Source organism: Trichechus manatus, unplaced genomic scaffold (assembly GCF_000243295.1).
Source record: "Trichechus manatus latirostris isolate Lorelei unplaced genomic scaffold, TriManLat1.0 scaffold00151, whole genome shotgun sequence".
Classification (NCBI taxonomy): Eukaryota; Metazoa; Chordata; class Mammalia; order Sirenia; family Trichechidae; genus Trichechus; species Trichechus manatus.
Genome location: NW_004444087.1, coordinates 708753 through 727787, shown reverse-complemented (window position 1 = coordinate 727787; position 19035 = coordinate 708753). Strand labels below are relative to the sequence as shown.

At 46.5% G+C, this 19035-nt stretch overlaps 1 protein-coding gene across 1 annotated transcript in view; it reads left to right on the top strand.

Moving 5' to 3' along the window:
- The window catches only part of SDK1 (sidekick cell adhesion molecule 1), an 819863-nt gene that overhangs the window by 762674 nt on the left and 38154 nt on the right, over positions 1–19035 (top strand). The window contains exons 38-39 of the mRNA XM_004385956.1: positions 5836–5997; positions 9306–9431. Of these exons, the coding sequence (XP_004386013.1) occupies positions 5836–5997; positions 9306–9431 (288 nt within the window). The remainder of the gene's footprint in view (positions 1–5835; positions 5998–9305; positions 9432–19035) is intronic.

Here is a 19035-nt window from a genome sequence, read left to right as displayed (position 1 = left end):
CACAGTGACCATATGTGGAAACAGGGTCTTTGCAGATGTAATCAACTTAAGGATCTCGAGATGAGATCATCTTGGATTGAGGGTGGGCCCTAAATCCTCCATGAGATGGATTGACACAATAGCTGCAACAATGGGCTCAAACACCAGCAATCACGAGGATGGCACAGGACTGGGTGACATTTCATTCTGTTGTATGTAAGGTCACTATGACGTGGCATTGAATCAATAGCAGCTAACAACAGCAACCACTAAATCCAATGACTGTGCGCTTTTAAGAAGAGGAGAGGACATACAGAGACACAGAAAAGAAGGCCAGGTGAAGACAGAGGCAGAGACTGGAGTGATACGGATAAAAGCCAAGGAAAAATGCCACGAGTGCTGGCTGTCACCAGAAAGTAGGAGCAAGGCATGGAACAGATTCCCCCTCAGAGCTACTGGAAGGAACCAACCTCACTGACATCTTTGATTTCAGACGGTGGCCTTCAGAACCGTGAGAGAATAAATTTGTATTGCTTTAAGCTACCCAGTGTGTGGTAATTTGTGGTGGCGGCAACAGGAAACTCATACAGAGGGTGTGGTGGAGAGGTTCAGGAGGACCCCAACTTGCTCATGCCCCCCATGTCCATGCTTTTTGATCGTGCCCCTCACAGTGACTCTGGATGTGGCTACGTGACTTGTTTTGGCCAGTCAGCAATCGCATTCGTGAGGCGTGGAGACTGAGAAGCACCTGCACGCTAGTTGTGCACTTGCCCTCTTGCTGCTTTTGGAACCTGGTCACTGTGTGGACAAGCCAGAGCTAGCCTTCTGGGTGATGATGCAGCCACCCATTGCTTCACTGGCAGTGTGTCGGCGTGTGAGGGAGGCCACGTGAGATCAGCCCACCCCCAACCGATGCCCAGTCTTGATGTTGACACACGGGTGAGCCCAGCCAATATCAACCAGACCAGCTTAGACGCAAGACCGGCCAGCAGAGGTGTGAGCCAAATTCAGTGGTAGTGGTTTTAACCTGAGAGTCCCTGCACTCGGCTGCTAATCGAAAGGTTGGCAGTTTGAGTCCACCCAGAGGCACCTCGGAAGAAAGGCCTGGTGATCTACTTCTGAAAAATCGGCCATTGAAAACCCCGTGGAGCACATTTCTACTCTGACACACAAGGGGTTGCCATGAGTCAGAGTCAACCCAATGACAACTCGATTGGTTGTAAGCCGCTAGGTTTTGGAGTAGTTTGATACACAGCAGAACATAAAGATATAGCAGGTGAGGACTCCATAAACCTGTTGCTTTTGAGTCAGTTCTGATTCATAGCAACACTATAGGACAGAGTAGAACTTCCCCATAGGGTTTCCAAGGCTGTAATCTTTACAGAAGGAGATTTCCAGGTCTTTTCTCCTGTGGAACGGCTGGGTAGGTTTGAACTGCTGACCTTTTGGTTAGCAGCCAAGTGCTTAACCACTGTGCCACCAGGACTCCTTTGGGAACTCCATAGAGACTGCATAGCACCCACTGTCTAATGTGTTTTAAACAATAACAACAGAGCCAGGGGTCCCTACCATTTGCTCAGCTTTCTAACTCATCTCCTTGACATCCCCCCACCCCTTCACAATAGCCCTAAGACAGGCATTGTTAACTTCAGAACGGGTAGGGAAACTGAGGCTACAGAGATTGAGTGCCAGCATCACACAAGGGGTAAGTCCAGCCCTGGGGCGCATTCCACATCCCTGCCTCGCAGCCTGATCAACCCTGCTCACCACCTCTGCATGTTTCTAGGAGAATTAACTCCTGCCAGAAACTAGGAGCAGGAAATGCTTGTCCTGGCAGCTGTTCTCTCTGAGACACTTTGGAACACTTTGACTGATGAGGCTGGAGAGGGAGGAGATAAACTTTACATTGAATGTAAGAGCACGTTGTTATAGGACTGAAAATGACCAGAAATTGACGGGACCCAGCCACAATGAAGGAAAAGGGCGGTTGCGCAGACAACAGTGGTTGGAACAGGACAAAGCCAGTTCCTGTACTCACTGTGGTCACATTGCCCAGGGCTCAGCCACTCCCCCCAGCCCCGGCCACCCCAAGTCTGCAGATCTGGATCAGCCTCTCCCCAGGAGCCAGCCAGCCCCTCTTCTCCCCAGAAAAACCAAATTCTTTATGTGTCTCCTCCCCTAGGGCGGTTGGCGAGTCTGACCCACGTGTGGGAGGCCGGTGGCTGCTCAGACATAGACATACTTTTGAACTTTGGGCAGCTCCAGGAGGAATCTGCCCTCATCCTGGAACTGCTGGATCCAGGGATTCACACAGGACTGAGAGTAGTGACCAGGTCTCCGAACAATTGTCAATATTTTAGAATGCCTCGTAAAATCTGTACACTTCCCTCCCCAGAAACGTGGTTTCAAATGCAGTAAAACATCAGGTATTTGCATCTGGGGCTAGAATCATATTCACTCTCTGTGGCAATGCTAGTTCTTGGATGAAGATTGCCAAAGATGTGATGTATGTGTTTATATATGTGTGTGTGCGTGAATTGCTACCTACTTGCAGTTGTGAAGATAAAATATTTTCAAGTGGTAAAGATAGTAAAGACAGATGGTAGGACAATGGTCTCATCTGCCAGTGGCTCTAATGGGGGACCCTCAGGCCTCTCTCACTGTCCCCCACCTCAGGACCTGAGAGGGACCTGTGGAAACTCCTGGCTAGGGACCCATCAGCACAGGCCAGTGAGGTGGACAACATGGCAGTGACTGGTGACTGTGAGCCCCGGGGTCACTCCATCTGGAAGTCAGTCCTGGCTCAGCCCTGTGCACTGAGGCAGGACTCACGGCCATCCCCTCACCAGTCCTCTGGTCAGTGCAGGGAACACTACAGGCACCCAGAGCACCACAGCCCAGTCACCTGGAGCACTACAGCCTAGCCACCTAGAGCACCACAGCCCAGCCACCTGGAACACTGCAGCCCAGCCACCTGGAGCACTGCAGCCCAGCCACCAGAAGCACTGCAGCCCAGCCATCAGAAGCACTGCAGCCCAGCCACCTGGAGCACCGCAGCCCAGCCACCCGGAGCACCACAGCCCAGCCACCTGGAGTGCACCACAGCCTACACACCTGGAGTGCACCACAGCCTACACACCTGGAGCACTGCAGCCACCCAGAGCATCATAGCTGCCCAGAGCGCCACAGCCCAACCACCCGGAGCACTGCAGCCACCTGGATCACTGCAGCCCAGCCACCAGGAACATCATAGCCCAACCACCCAGGGCACTACAGCACCCAGAGCATCACATCACCTGGAGCATTGCACCACCTGGAGCATCACAGCCCAGCTACTAGGAACACAGCACCATGTTCTTGGGAATCTGATTTTATGGCAGAGCTATTTTTATGTTTTTTTTTAAAACATTTTAAATGGCAGTATTTTTACGTGATTGCATGCTGAGGCTTTGTAGTCCAGGGCATGGTTTAAAAATGGGCTAAATAAATAAAATTCTGACACATTTGAGATGAGGAGAAGGCTGACCAGATCTACCTCCCGCTGGGATAGAACTCACAAAATCTGCACATGGGTATGTTTTTGCTCTGGGGAGAAATCAGTCATTGCTGTCCAAAATAGCTCTAAATCTGATAGAATCCAATCATTTTCTGAAGACAGTCACTGTGTGTGCAAATTTTCATCCTTGGGACCCATTCTTTGAGCAAGATGAGGGCCAGGCTCTCTGGAAAGACATAGCCCCCATTTCTCTGCAGAAAAGACCAAATTTGAAGGGTCACTCAAAAACAGTAAAAATTGCTCTGAAATAATTTGGAAGAGAATGATGTAGCTGAATGAATGTTTTATAAAAGGCATAATGTGTAAACAGTGTGCGAGTTAGAAGATATTTTGGAGGCTTTCAGATTAGAGAGCTTTGCTTTGCCAACTTTGACAGATGGATCCATTGAGTAGTAAGAAGGTATTTGGTTCAGTTTTGCCTCTGTCAAGACTCCTCTAGTATTAAAGTGTTGGGTAGCACCACACAATCCTCCCACACCCATGGAGCATTTTGGGAGCCACATTCTCAGTTGTGTAGGGTGTTGGCGGTAACCAGCTGGACCATGGATAGGAGGCGTGGACCATCAAGCACAGCTTTCCAAACGATATTCCATGGAAAAAGAGTTCTTTTGACTAACATGTCTTGGAAACACTGCATCCTAATATCCTCCTCCAAGAGATCCTGTTGCCGTTGAGTCGATTCCAACTCATAGCGACCCTATATGACAGAGTAGAATTGCCCTATAGTGTTTTCTGAGCTGTAAAGTTCATGGGAATAGATGGCCAGGTCTTTTATCCTGAGGAACCACTGGTGGGTTTGAACCACTAACCTTTTGGTTAGCAGCCGAGCCCTTAACCACTGTGCCACCAGGGCTCCTTCTCCAAGAGATGGCCAGTAGATATTATTAGTATGCTGAAAGCCCTGAGAAGTCCTGCAAAAAACAACTCATTTAACTTTTTCCAAATGCAGCCTTTTCAAACTGGTTTAACCAAAGAACCCCATTTTCCCTTTTGAGAAATGCTACATTTGTGAAATTTTCAGGATTGATCCTCCCCCAAAATGTTATATCCTGTTTTCTAATTATACTTAATATAGCCAGCAACATGCTTACATTATTCACTCGTTCACCTATTTCTGTGTGAAAGCTGCTTCCTCGGCAGAGCTTGCTTACATGTCTTGACGTTGTCGAGTTCTCTGAGTCGAGGCATCTATACTTGTGGTGATAAGTTTTTCTTCATCCTTGCTTCAAGGACCACAGTGAGGTTCTAGTGACTTCTTTGGTGCTTTGAGGCCTCAGGCTGGGGGCACCTTGTAGAGGACTCCACCTCTTTGCTATGCCTGTTGGGGAGATTCCAGATGGAGCATCCTCATCTTGACTCCTCGTCCCTGCAAAGCAAAATTTTCAAGTGAAGTGCATTTTCTAAAACAGGTGTCTCCCTGGGTGTCTTCCAGATTATTCTCTTCCGTATGATTAAGTCGTAGTCCCTGGGTGGTACTGTTAATGAGCTTGACTGCTAACCCAAAGGCTGGAGGTTTGAGTTTACCCAAAGGCACCTTGGAAGAAAGTCCTGGCAATCTACTTCTGAAAAATCAGCCATTGAAAACCCTGTTGGAGCACAGTTCAACTCTTACACACATGGGGTCATTGTGAGTCAGAATTAACTGGAAGGCAACTGGTTTGGTGGGTTTATTTTTTTATTTTTGGTGTATGGATGAGAGGAATCCCTGGGCGGTAAAAACAGTTGGCAGTTCCAGGCTGCCCAGAAGCACCTTGGAAGAAAGGTGCCAAAAATCAGCCATTGAAAACCCTGTGGAGCACAGTTCTACTCTGATACACATGGGGTCACCATGAGTCGGACTCAACAGGATGACAACTTGTTGGTATGACAAAGTCAGGGAGCTCACCTATGTAAGTGACACAGGACTTTGTACAATTCAGAGCATCATGGGAAGGGGATGCTTGCTGGAATGTTCTCCAGGGAGCCTGACCCAGAGACAGGGCAGGGCCGTGCCTCTCCTCACATTTGCTGATAAGCTGTGTATTTCTTCTCAAGATGTAGTTAGTGAGATGGCTGTCCCCTCCTAGTTGTGCTGTGAGATTTGTTTTTTCCCTTTGCCAGTACCCACTTATCAAGTTTAAACCCTAATTACACTTATCTGTGCTGAAAATTGCCTATTATCACTGCTTCAACTCCTACTAACTGTGAGAAATACTTTCTTCGCACACTGCAGCATTATCTCGACACAATATACGGAGCTCAATTGCTTCTCTGTCTTGAGACCCCCTTTTTCTCTTCTCTTTGCTTCCGGATGGTTCCAGGGGTGAGCAAGGTGGTGACAGTGGACATTAAAGGGAATTGGCAGCGCTGGCTAAAGGTGCGGGACCTCACAAAAGGAGTGACCTACTTTTTCCGGGTACAAGCACGCACCATCACCTATGGACCCGAGATACAAGCAAATGTCACAGCCGGGCCAGTGGAGGGTAAGTGGAGCTCTCGGGGCAGAAGGCTCAGTGTCCTTTACAAAGTAAACCTCTCACCTTGTGCTTCACATAGCTAGGATCTGTCTGCACTCTCAACAGAGCAGCTCAGTGCTCGCCTAAACCCGGGAATGTTTACGAAAGAGCATGAATTAGAATCAGATTCTACAGGTGGACTTGCTGTCTCAGTTTTCTAGTGCTGCTCTAACAGAAATACCACAAATGGGTGGCTTTAGCAAACAGAAATTTATTTCCTCACAGTTTAGGAGGCTAAAAGTCCAAATTCAGGGTGCTGGCTCTAGGGGAAGGCTTTCTCTCTGACGACTCTGAGGGAAGGTCCTCGTCTCTTTTTGCTTCTGTTTCTCAGCCTGGCAACTATCTTTCCTCATCTCGCCTTGCTTCTTGTGCTCAAGAGATTGGTTTGAGACACATCCTACCGATATGGCCTCATTAACATAACAAGGAAAACTTTATCCCCAAATGGGATTACAACCACAAGTCTAGGGGTTAAGATTTACAACGCAGGTTTTTGAGTGACATAATTCAATCCATAACATTCTACCCTTTGCCCCCCACCAAAACAAAATTCATGTCCTTCCCACATGCAAAATACATTCACCCCATCACTTCATCCCAAAAGTCTTAAGTCAACTCCAAGTCCAAAATCTCACTTCTGAATCATTTAAATCAAATATGGTTGAGATTTTAGGCGTATTCCATCCTGGGGCAAAATTCTCCTTCATCTGTGAACCTCTGAAATCTAGAATACAAGTTGTCTGCTTCTAAAATATAATGGAGGAACAGACACAAGGTAGACATTTCCATCACAAATAGGAGAGATTAGAGGGAAGGAAGGGATAACTGATACCAAGCAAGTCCGAAAGGATCCCTGGGGGCACAGTGGTTAAAATAAAGCACTTGGCTGCTAACTGAAAGGTCAGCAGTTTGAACCCACCAGCCTCTCCACAGGAGAAAGATGTGACAGTCTGCTTCTGTAAAGATTTACAGCCTTGGAAACCCTATGGGGAAGTTCTACTCTGTCCTATAGGGTCACTATTAGTTGAAATTGACTTGATAGTAATGCTTTTTTTCTTTTTTTAAAGCAAGTCCAAAACCCAGCAGAACAAACTACATTAACTCTCAAGGTTTGAAAATAATCCTGTGTTCTCTGAGACTATCTGTGCAATGGCCCCACCCTTCAGACTCTGGGTGTTGGCCATGCTCTCTGGATTCTGGATGGAGGCCCCTCGGCCCTGTGCTTCAGCCCTGCCTTCCAGGCCCACTAGGACGTCAACTCTGTTCCCTCTGCTTTGGGCAGACACATTCTCCTAGTCCATCTGGGAAGTAACCCCTCCCCACCCCGCGAAAGCTCCATTCTTCTGCCCCTTGGGCATGGCAGCCCCGCTCCCTCAGCTTTGGGCGGTGGCCCCATCCCCTTGGCACACCTTAATGGCAGCCCCATGCTCTGGAACCAAGTTGGAGATCTGACTCTTTGAAACCTAGGAGGCTGTGGCTCTGCCGTCTGAAACCGAGTCAGCCCTGCTTCTAGTGTTCCTTCCAACAGGGATGGTCCTTTTCTTTTCTTGGAGGACAACAGATGTAGCTCCTTTGGCCTGTTTCCTGCCTATAGAATTCCAAGAGGCAAACAGCTTTCCTTTCTTTTGTCCTGTCTCTGTCCCCTGATCTAAGCTGATGAGTTTTCTGCTGTGGTAGTTGGTTAGATCCATCAGTCACAGGCTTAATCTCTTTAACAAAAGATTCAGTCAGCAAGTCCTGGGTGAGAGTTTTAGGGCACATGTCTTCAGTTTGTACAACAGAATTTTCCAAATCTTTAAGTTCTGTTTTCATTTTGCACGGTTCATTTTACTATAAGTGGCAAGGAGAAACCATGCAGACCCTTTAAGATCTTGCTTAGAAATCTCCTCAGCCAAATATCCAGTTTCTTCACTTACAAGTTCTGCCTTCCACCAAACATATGAACATGATTCAGACAAGATCTTTGCCACTGCATAAAAAGCATTGCGCTTCCTCCGATGTCCAATCACATGTTCATCGTTTCCTTTTAAAGCCTTACCAGAAGCACATTTAATGCCCACATTTCTAGCAACATTCTGTTGATGGTGTCATATGTATTCTCTAAGACGATAGAGACTTTCTCCACAGCTCTTCTCACTTCTTTCTGAGCCCTCACTAGAATTGCCCTTGACGTCCATAATTCTACAAACAGCCTCTTCAAGGCAATCTAGGCTTTTACTATTAGGCACCTTAAAACTCTTCCAGCCTCTACCCGTTACCCAATTCCAAAAGCACTTTCACATTTTAGATATTTGTTCGAGCAGCACTCTACTTCTCAGTGCCAAATTCTTAGTTTCCTAGTGTTCCTATAACAAAAGTACCACAAGTGGGTAGCTTTAGCAAACAGACACTTACTTTCTCATAGTTTAAACCAAAAAACCAAACCCGCTGCCATCAAGTTGATTCCGACTCATAGCAACGCTATAGGATAGAGTAGAACTACCACATAGGGTTTCCACGGAGTGGCTGGTGGATTCGAACTGCCGACCATTTGGTTAGCTGTAGTGCTTAACCACTACACCACCAGGCTAGAAACCTGAATTCAGGGTGCTGGCTCTGGGGAAGGCTTTCTCTCTCTGTTGGCTCTAGGGAGAGGTCCTTGTCTCTTTCCAGCTTCAGTTTTTTGGCATGGCAACTATCTTCTCCCATCTCTGCTTGCTTCTGTGTGCCCATCTGCTTGTTTTAAATCTCAGAAGTGATTGGTTTAAGACACACCCTATACTGTTAGGGCTTCATTAACATAACAAAGAAAAACCTTATTCCCAAATGGGATTACAACCACAAGTATAGGGGTTAGGATTCCAACACAGATTTTTGGGGGACACAATTCAATCCATAACACTTGTTAACTATAGATACACAAATATTTAGTATATGTTCAGCATATAAAGTTTTGGAAAACAGAAGAAACTAAGAGGAATCAATTTTTTAAATAAATGGACAAGAAAATTTTAAAGCTCTTACGTGTCATCAGGAGGGGCCATGTAACTTCCCAGGTAGCAAGCAGTTCAGGCCTTGCTGGAATACTTGTCTAGCGAGGGCGGCAGAGCAAACTACTGGGAAACTGCTGGAGCATGGCGTCCATCAGTCCCTGAGCATGAGGCGAGTGTCGGTGTTCCTTAGTAAGACAAGGAAATGGAGGTGGAGCAGGTTGTGTAACCTGTCAGGGGACTAGACCATGCTGGGTGATGAGGAGTGTCCACAATATTGAACTTTTTGTTCTTTTTATTCCACAGGCTCCCCGGGCTCCCCCAGAGACGTCTTAGTCACCAAATCCGCCTCTGAGCTGACCTTGCAGTGGACGGAGGGAAACACTGGCAGCACACCCACCACAGGCTATGTCATAGAGGCCAGGCCGTCAGGTAGGGGCAGGGCCTTGGTCAGGTGGGGACTGCAGAGCCTAAGGTCAGGTAAGGGCAGTAGGACCCTCAGGTAGGGGCTGTGGTGCTATCAGGTCAGGTGGGGGCGGTGGGACTGTCAGATAGGGGCCTGACCGGAGCCCTCCGCCTGAGTACTTGATGCTGGCCATCAGAGGCCATCAGAGACATCAAGTGCTGCCAAAGAAATGGTTGTTTCAGCCGAGGCGAGAGCTGCATTTCTAACAGAGTCCTGTGTCAGACCCTGCAGCCTCTTCCTCTGTCAGCATCTGAGAGGTGCCTGGCAGTGCCAAGATAAAGAAGGCGATTCTGCTACAACGAAAGGGTCACTCTCACTCTCCTCCGTCAGTGTTCATAATCACGGCCGTGCTGTTAACCTCAACAGCGCTCGATTCATGGTGCTTTAGCCACACCGCACACACTCAGGGCAACGCTGTCATTCTCAGAAATATGCACAGGAGGATGGGGACAGACAGAAGAACATTTTGGATGCATCTGTGAGAGCTAAGAGCGTCTTCAGGGACTGACCTTAGGATCCTAAATGCTGGCAGCCTGGATAGAAAGAGCCACATCTTTTCTGATCATTATGACTCTTCTTAAACTAATCATGAAAGTGACAATGCATTTGCTTCATCGTTGAGGCTCTTGAATAGAATGTCTAAGAACCATTCCCTCCTCTATCTACCTTAGGAATTATTTTCCCTTATTTCTCTTCAACTTTAATAACTGGGGATAGCCATTATTGAAAAATGAATGTCTGTTGAGTTATGTTATACATCAAAGGACTTGGGGTTGTGTTGGATATTACTGCGTGGGGCCAGAGGGCACCAGCCAGCACAGGAACACTGGGCAGGTTCAGTGTGCCCTTCAGGTTGCTACTGGTTGACCATGGATGTCTGAGCATGAAAGTGCTCAGCAACTGGGTAGGTGGCCAGGGATGCATTTGGGAAATGAGTCATCCCACCCTACCCTGCCAAGTTGAAAGCATTTTAGTCTAATATTTAAAGAAGCTATTAGACTAAGAGGCAACCCTGGTGGCATAGTGGTTAAGAGCTATGGCTGCTAACCAAAAGGTTGGCAGTTCAAATCCCCCAGATACTCCTTGGAAACTCTATGGGGCAGTTCTACTCTGTCCTTTAGAGTCGCTAAGAGTTGGAATCAACTTAACAGCAATGGATTTGGTTTTTGGTCTTTATTAAACTAAAAAGAAACCCCTGAGTGGTGCAAACGGTAAATGCGCTTGGCTGCTGATCAGAGGACTGGAGGTTCAAGTCCCCCCAGAGGTGCCTTGGAAGAAAGGCCTGGGAATCTACTCCTTAAAGATCACAGCCATTGAAAACCTTATGGAGCACAGCTCCACTCTGACACACATGGAGTCACCATGAGTTGTGGTTGACTCTGCTGCAACTGGGAACTGGTATTAGACCAAGAAGAAAGATCCCCAAAGTTATACCTCACTGTGTAAGAGAGTTGTCCGCTGCCCCCTGAATTGCTTTTGAGTGATTACTAGTTAGAAATATTTTCTGGAAACTTCTGAGGAGAGACTTAGTACATAAGAACAAAGACATTTTTATTTAAAGGCAATATGAGAAAACCTTTGGTCAAGAACTCACAAATACAGGCCTGCTAGCCTGGTGGGTCCTGACTATATGTGTTGAGCAGGCATTTGGACTATTCTGAAAACCGAAGGCCATAAATCAGAGAGGCGCCTGAGCTGGGCAGAGGAGGATGGAGTAGAGGTTGTCTATGGTCACGTGACTCCCCCCCACCTATGAAAGCAGGTGGCTTCTTGGATAGCCAACCAGCTCCCCCTTGAGGACTCCTGCTTCAAGAGCATTTTCAGAGCTCAGAGCCCTGGTGGCACAGAAGTTAAGAGCTCAGCTGCTAACCAAAAAGTTCAGCAGTTAAAATCCACCAGCTGCTCCTTGGAAACCTTATGGGGCCATTCTACTCTGTCCTATAGGGTCGCTATGAGTCAGAATCAATTCGATGGCAACGGGTTTGGTTTATTGGTTTTTTGCAGAGGGCTATGAGTTAAAGGTCTGAGTGAGTACGTGCCCAAATCTAGGAGATGTGGAGCTGAAGGGAAGGCAGGCCAGTGGCAAGAGCCCCATAAAATACTTTTCTCCCCAAATCTAGGAAGAACATTTAAAACAAAGGTTACTTAGCTAACGTTTCAGGCCTACCAAGGCATTTATGGATAGAATTCAGGGGCTCCATGAGCTCTAGTGGGAAAAAAAAAAATTTATTTTCACTCACCTCTAACTAAAATTTAGCATTAAATTTAGCATGATTTAGTCAATTATGGCTCTTGGTAACAAATTGCTTAAGTATAGCAGTACCTCTGACTGTAAGCAAGAGAAATTACAGATATTTTCATATCACATCACAGTTACTGCAGATATTGTGAAATATTGTTTATACTCATCATTGCTTTGAAATTATGGTAGTTAGAAGTCTCCCTGCTAGACCTTGATATTTAACATGTTCATAAAGAAAGGGTAGACTTCTGAGTGCCCTAGAATAATGGTGATCACCTAAACCTATTCTCTCCACAAATCTTCCAAAGAGCCATGTAGCTAAACAAGTAGTGCAAACAGAAACACACAGAACCCACACCTTCAGTGTTTCTGGGAGACTGAGTAATTTTAAGTATTACCAATATATTTGATTTCCTTTTTAATTTTATGTGTTTTATGTTTCTAAAAACATTGCATGTTGCTATGGTACTGGAAGCTATGCTACCAGTATTTCAAATGCCAGCAGGGTCACCCCAGGTGGACAGGTCTCAGAGGCTTCCAGACTAAGACAGATAAGGAAGAAAGGTCTGGTGACCTACTTCCAAAATTTAGCCAATGAAAACCCTATGGATCACAAATATTGTCTAAGACTTTGAATCATTTACTTGGATACATTATCAGTAGGAACTGATTGCTGGAGGAGGACATCATGGTTGGTAAAGTGGAGGGCCAGTGAAGGCAAGGGAAACCCTCAGTGAGATGGATCAACAGAACGGCTGCAACAATGAATTCAAACATACCAATGATCACGAAGATGGTGAAGGACCAGGCAACGTTTCATTTTGTTATATATGGAGTCTCCATGAGTCAGAGCCAACTAGATGGCAACTAACAGAACCATTCTGAGAAAGGCATTCTTGGGAGTCACCAGATTTCCCAAGGGTTCATGGCACAAAAAAAGATTAAGAAGCCTTGTACTGGAGAACCTAAGAATAGTCTTACTGAGTACCTTTCTTCTACCTGAAGGCCTGTCTCCTGAGTATAGAATAAAACCCCTTGGGTGTGTGGCTATAAAAGGGCAACAGGAGGGACCTTTGTGGTGATGGAAATGTTCTGGATCTTGGCCATGTCAATGTCAATACCCTGGTTATGATATTGTACTATAGCTGTGCAGGATGTGACTTTGATGAGTAAGGTGCACCTGACCCAAGCCATAGTCTTTTCAATCGCCTCATTCTCATGTGAAAACTGTACAATGGAAAAAGAAGACAGAAGAAGAATTAATACATTCAAACTGTGGTATTGGCAAAGAATAGTGAATATTCTTAAAGGCAATATAACCGGAATGCTCCTTAGAAGTGAGGATGGCAAGACTTTGATTCACCTACTTTGGACACATCAACAGGAAAGACCAATTGCTAGAAAAGGACATCATGCTTGGTAAAGTTGAGGGTCAGCAGAAAATGAGGGAAACCCTCCATGAGGTGGATTGGCACAGTGGCCTCAGCAATGGGTTTAAGCATACCAGTGATCATGGAGATGGTGCAGAACCAGGCAACGTTTCGTTCTGTTGTACATAAGGTCGTCATGAATTGGAGGTGACTCCATGGCAACTGACAACAAACATTGGGGAAGCTGGATGAAGGACATGCAGGATCTCCCTGTGTTATTTCTCGTAACTGCGTGGGACTCCACAGTTACCTCAAAATGGAAAGTTTAGTTTACAATTAAAAAACCTCATGGAAGGTGTCATCACCCTGTTCCTCAGGTGCCCCAAGCTGTCTTTGGAGGGAGCATTGCATGTCAGAGATGGGCTGGTGGGGACGGCCATGCATCACTGGGCAGACGCCTGCACGTGGACTTAAAATTTTAACACTTGGGAACACAGTCCAAACACTTTCCAAGAAACGCTAAGGCATTGCTCCTCGGGCCGGCCTGGGAGGCCCTTTAATTTCTCCTCGGTTGTGTATGCTCATCCACCTGCCCTCATGAAGAAAAGAGGAGGCCTGTGGGTTTTGTGTGCAGCTTTGGGGAGTTGAGAGTTGGTGTAAGAACTAATTGGGACCCTGGCTCGAGGTTCACACTCCCGGAGATGGAGGAGCCTTCTGAAGTCCGCTGGAGGTCTGAGCTCAGTAGGGCTGGTGCCCAATTGTGGAAATTGACCCTTGAGGGGCTCAGCTACCACGAGAAGTTGGCTTGGAAGATGCTGGCTTTTTAAATGAGCGCTAAGGATTTTGCTTTCACTTCCATTTTGTTGCTCAGCATTTGGAAGCATGTTGCCAATGATGTTCCCTTTTTGACCATTCAGGGAACCAGAGCGGCTGCTTGACTTGGGGTCTCTCCTTCCATCGAGAGTTGAGAAAAACGCCTCTCCCTTCAGTGACTCAGCCAGCAGCAACTAAGAGTCGAATGCAATACTTTTAAGGATTGTCAATATTTAAATACCTTGTGGTACCTTGAGGCTTTGAATCTCAGCTGCCATCTATTGCAAGCCTCATTACACAAAACATTAACCGTGGATCGTTTCATTTTCTTCACCGAAGCACACTGGCAAGACTTTCTCCAGGCTGGGGAGTGGTTTATGAAGGGAGCGTGGTCGGCCCCAGCACCAGTTTCAGCATGTGGGTCCTGTTTTGTGTTGGGGGGGTTATTTTTGGTATGAGGGGACAGTGGTGGCTTAGTGGTAGAATTCTCACCTACCATGCAGGAGACGGAGGTTTGATTCCTGGCCAGTGCACCTTATGTGAAGCCACGACCCATCTATTAGGGGAACTTGCATGTTGCTATGATGCTAAACAGGTTTCAGCAGTGCTCCCAGACTAAGACAGACTAGGAAGAAAGGCCTGGCTCTGTACTTCTGAAAATCAGACAGTGAAAACCCTATGGATCACAACGATCCAATCCACAGCTGATCATGGGGATGGTGTAGGACCAGGCAGCATTTTGTTCCTTTGTACATGGGGTCATCATGATTAAGGGGCCAACTTGATGGCAGCTAACAACAACAACAAAATAACAACACTTTTTGGTATGGGGCCACCTGGCCACACTAGGGTGTCCTCACATCTAGGTTCCTGGGAAGACTGAGGCATGTTGAGTTGGGCAGCCCCATGGCTCCAGGGCATCTGCTTGGCCTGCTGTCTTCCCATCAAGCCAACCCTTGCCCTGGGGAGACTAGAAGCCCACCAGATTTGTGGCTGGTGCAGACAGGGTGGCTCAGGCAGCCTGAGAGGGTGGCAGGGCTGCCTCTTCCTCTTACTCATCCTCATTTCAACCCCTGCAAATGCTACTTAACAGCCCCACGGCCACCATAATGTAGAAACAAGAATGGAACAGCAGCTGATGACAGTAGCAATGGGCTAGAGCCTAGAGCCCCTCTTCTTCCTAGAGATGGCCATCAGGGACAGGGCCAATGGGCAGCGCCACCAGGACAGCCTGGCCTGCACGCTCGTCTCTCTGTTGTGCACACGTTTCCTCTGCCACAGTGTCTGTGAAGGCCCTGGGACGGCAGTGGAACTAGCAGTGGGTGCTTGCAGATGATTTATTTACACAAATTATTCCGAGGCATTTTGCTTTGTGGATCACGGAGCCTAATTTACGTATTTACGCAGTAGACCAGAATGGCACTAAAGGAGCTATAAATATATTTTCCTCTCCAAAATAGCCATGAAATACATATTTAGGATGTACCCAGTGCAGGCAGACATTGTGTTGCTTTTCTTACCAACAACAAATGGAGCCTGAAGATGAGAGCTGATTAGACTGAGGGTGACTCCCTTGTCCCCATTGGAGTGCCTCCCAACTGGAGGGTGGCTCCTGCCCCACATCAGGGTGCCTCCCCAGCCAGAGAATAGGCCTCCTGTACACTTCCTGTCCTCTGACTTCGTGGGAGCATCCCAATTCCCTCCCTGTTCCTCAGTCCATGTTCTTTCTTTGGTGATGAGTTTTCAATTGAGCAAAGAAGAAAATCAGTATTTTCCCAAAGGTTTAACATACAGGAAAGCTCCACAAGTCAGCAAATTCAGAGCATGCAGCTCTGATCATGCAGCAGGCCCTTCAGTTATTCCTTTCGTATCATCACCATGTTGGTTGACAGCCGCCAGCCATAGCATTGCATTCCTTCTGGAGTAGCTCTCCATCACGCCCTTCCCTGCATGGAGACCCTCATTCTATTTTGTTTGCTGCCCTGAATGTGCGTCACATTACAGATCTTTTTTTTTTTTTTATCCGATGTGTATTTAGCCTCACACTTAAACTGTGCCTGCTTCTGTTAAATCACTAGCCCAGACTATTTACACCAAGAAAAATAGTAATGTTTAGGAAATAAAGCAGCTACAGGCCTCCGTTTGCTCCTGGCTACAGCTGACAGTTAAGCTGTTGCGTGCTCAAGTTGGTGGAACCAGAAATCCTGGGCTGTGAGTGGCAGTTTCATCCAGCATGGAGACCCTGTTTAATTGCCCATGAAATCAAACTTTTGTATTGGCGTGGCGTCTGTCCTGATACCTGCGATGCTTGGCTCTGTGCTGGGTGTTGGAGGGATAAATTGAATGGCATGGTCTTGGATGTGCTGACAGCAGGCACGTCTCAACTCAGAAAACAGGTGTTCATGCTCCCAGGTTTATTAGAACATTGTGTGCAAGCAGATGTGCACTGAAGGGTAAAAGCTTACTCATTCTGTGACCAGGAAAAAACCTATTTGTAACAGAAAGGTGTTATGGATTGAACTGTGTCCCCCAAAATTGTGTTGTAAATACTAATACCTATACCTGTGGAAAGGAGCCCTGGTGGCACTGTGGTTAAACAGTTGGCTGCTGAGAGGCAGGGCCAAGATGGCGGAGTAGTCAGACGCTTCCGGTGGACCCTCTTACAGCAAAGACCCAAAAAAACAAATGATTCGATCATATATGACAGTCTAGGAGCCCTGAACATCAAAAACAAAGTTGAGGAACTGGACTGAGTGGTAGGGGGAGCAAGAGATGGCTCGGAAGCAATGAGGGGTTACCGGACCTAACCTGGTGAGAGCCTGAACCCTTCAGGCCTGATCAGCTCAGGGATGAGTGGTGAGGCAGGCAAGCATCAGTGCTCACAATGTGTATTCCACACAGGGAGAGACCCAGCAGCTGAGAGTCTACTCGGCCACGCAGAAACAGCAAGAAGCAGCCCTAGATTGCCAAAAGATACGTATTTGCGTCCAGCCTAACGCGCGGATCAAAAACACCCCCCTCAAGGAAAATCCTCCCTCCCATTTACCTCCCCACTCCCTGCTCTGCACTGGGTCCCAGACCGGCTTCAGCAATTGCCAAGTTCCCTGGGCCGGAAGTAGGATCCATCACATGCCCTGAGCCATTCTCCCAGCCTTGGAGAGTGAACAAATTAACAAATGGGAAAAAATAAACTGCCGGCTCCCCTAAGCCAGGAACTAAGGGTAGGCACAGCTTCTTTGCCTAGACACAGGCATAAGGGATCCACGAACTTTGAGTGCCTTTCCCCCTGCATAGACTTGTGTGGGCCCATTTCAACAGCGTAGGCCCTCATTACCGCAGTACAACAGGCTGTACACCTGCAGTCTAACTTGAACCGTTTCAGCTATGAAGTGGCAGGTTTGTGACATTTGACTCTGCTCTGCCCATTAAGGAGGGTCTTCATCTACCCAGATCAGGGGCCTAAGGACTGGTAGCTCCACCCATGCCACCTTAGCCACCTGCGATAGGGCCCCAAGAATAAGATGTGCCCCCCAGTCCTTACAGCCAACAGCATTAAGTGCTCATAGTCCAGCTGCAAAACCCACCCACCTATGTGCTCTAGGGAACAGGAACACACCATCCTCCTGGATGCTTGGGGGCGGCCATCAGCCCCCTGCCTTGCTCAAAGTGTGTCCCCCTGCTGCAGCCAGATGACTGTGCCTACACCAATCACCCATGCCTGTCTAGGACTATAGGTGAGAGCCTGCACCACACATTTGGTGGCTATCTACCTGGGCACCTGAGCTGAATTCATACAGAAGGAGTGGGCAGGCTCCTGAGCTCACATACCTAGTAACAGATCCAACCACCTGGTGACAGGACATTGGAGCTTCAAAGGTGCCAATAATCAAACTAGCTCACAAAAGCAGCCTATTTGGGCATATCAAAACAAAACAAGAAGCTAGGACAGAGTAAGCAAACATAAAATAAATAAATATAATAAGTTATTGATGGCTCAGAGACAACAGTCAGTATCAAATCATATAAAGAGGCAGTCCATGATGGCTTCAGCAAGCTCCCAAAATAAAGAATCTAGAAATTTTCCAGAGGAGGAAAATTTCTTGGAATTACCAGAGGCTGAATACAAAAGATTAATATACAGAACTCTTCAAGATATTAGGAAGGAAATTAAGCAAAACGCAGAACATGCAATAGAGGAAATTAAAAGATTAGAGAAGAGCATAATGACAAATTTAACAGACTGCAAGAATCCATAGAGAGACAGCAACCAGAATTCCAGAAGATTAACAATAAAATGTCAGAATTAGATAACTCAATAGAAAGTCATAGGAGCAGAATTGAGGCAATGGAAGTCTGAATTAATGATATTGAAGACAAAGTAGTTGACACCAACTTATTTGAGGATAAATCAGATAAAAGGATTTAAAAAATGAAGAAAACTCTAAGAATTATCAAGAGGAATAACTTAAGAGTGATGGGAGTACCAGAATGGGGGGATAACAGAAAATACAGAGAAAATTGTTGAAGATTTGTTGGCAGAAAACTTACCTGATATCATGAAAGATGACAAGATATCTATCCAAGATGCTTATTGAACCCCACATAAGGTAGATCCGAAAAACAAGTCACCAAGACATTATAATCAAACTTGACAAAACCAAAGATAAAGAGAGAGTTTTAAGAGCAGCTAGGGAGAAACGAAAAGTCATCTGCAAAGGAGAGTCAATAAGAATAAGCTCAGACTACTCAGCAGAAACCATGCAGGCAAGAAGGCAATGGGATGACATATATAAAGCTTTGAAGGAAAAAAATTGCCAGCCAAGAATTATATATCCAGCAAAACTAATTAGGGCATTTTCAGATAAACAGAAGTTTAGGGAATTTGCAAAAACCAAACCAAAATTACAAGAAATACTAAAGGAAGCCCTCCAGTTAGAAAATCAATAACATCAGATAACAACCCAAGCCTAGAACACAGGACAGAGCAACCAGATATCAACCCAGATAGGGAAGTCACAAAAATAAACCAAAGCTAAAACACTGAAAATAGGGAAACAGATGTCAATATGTAAAAGATGACAACATTAAAACAAAAAAGAGGGACTTAAAAAATGTAGACATAAATTTTTCATACGGAGAGGAAGT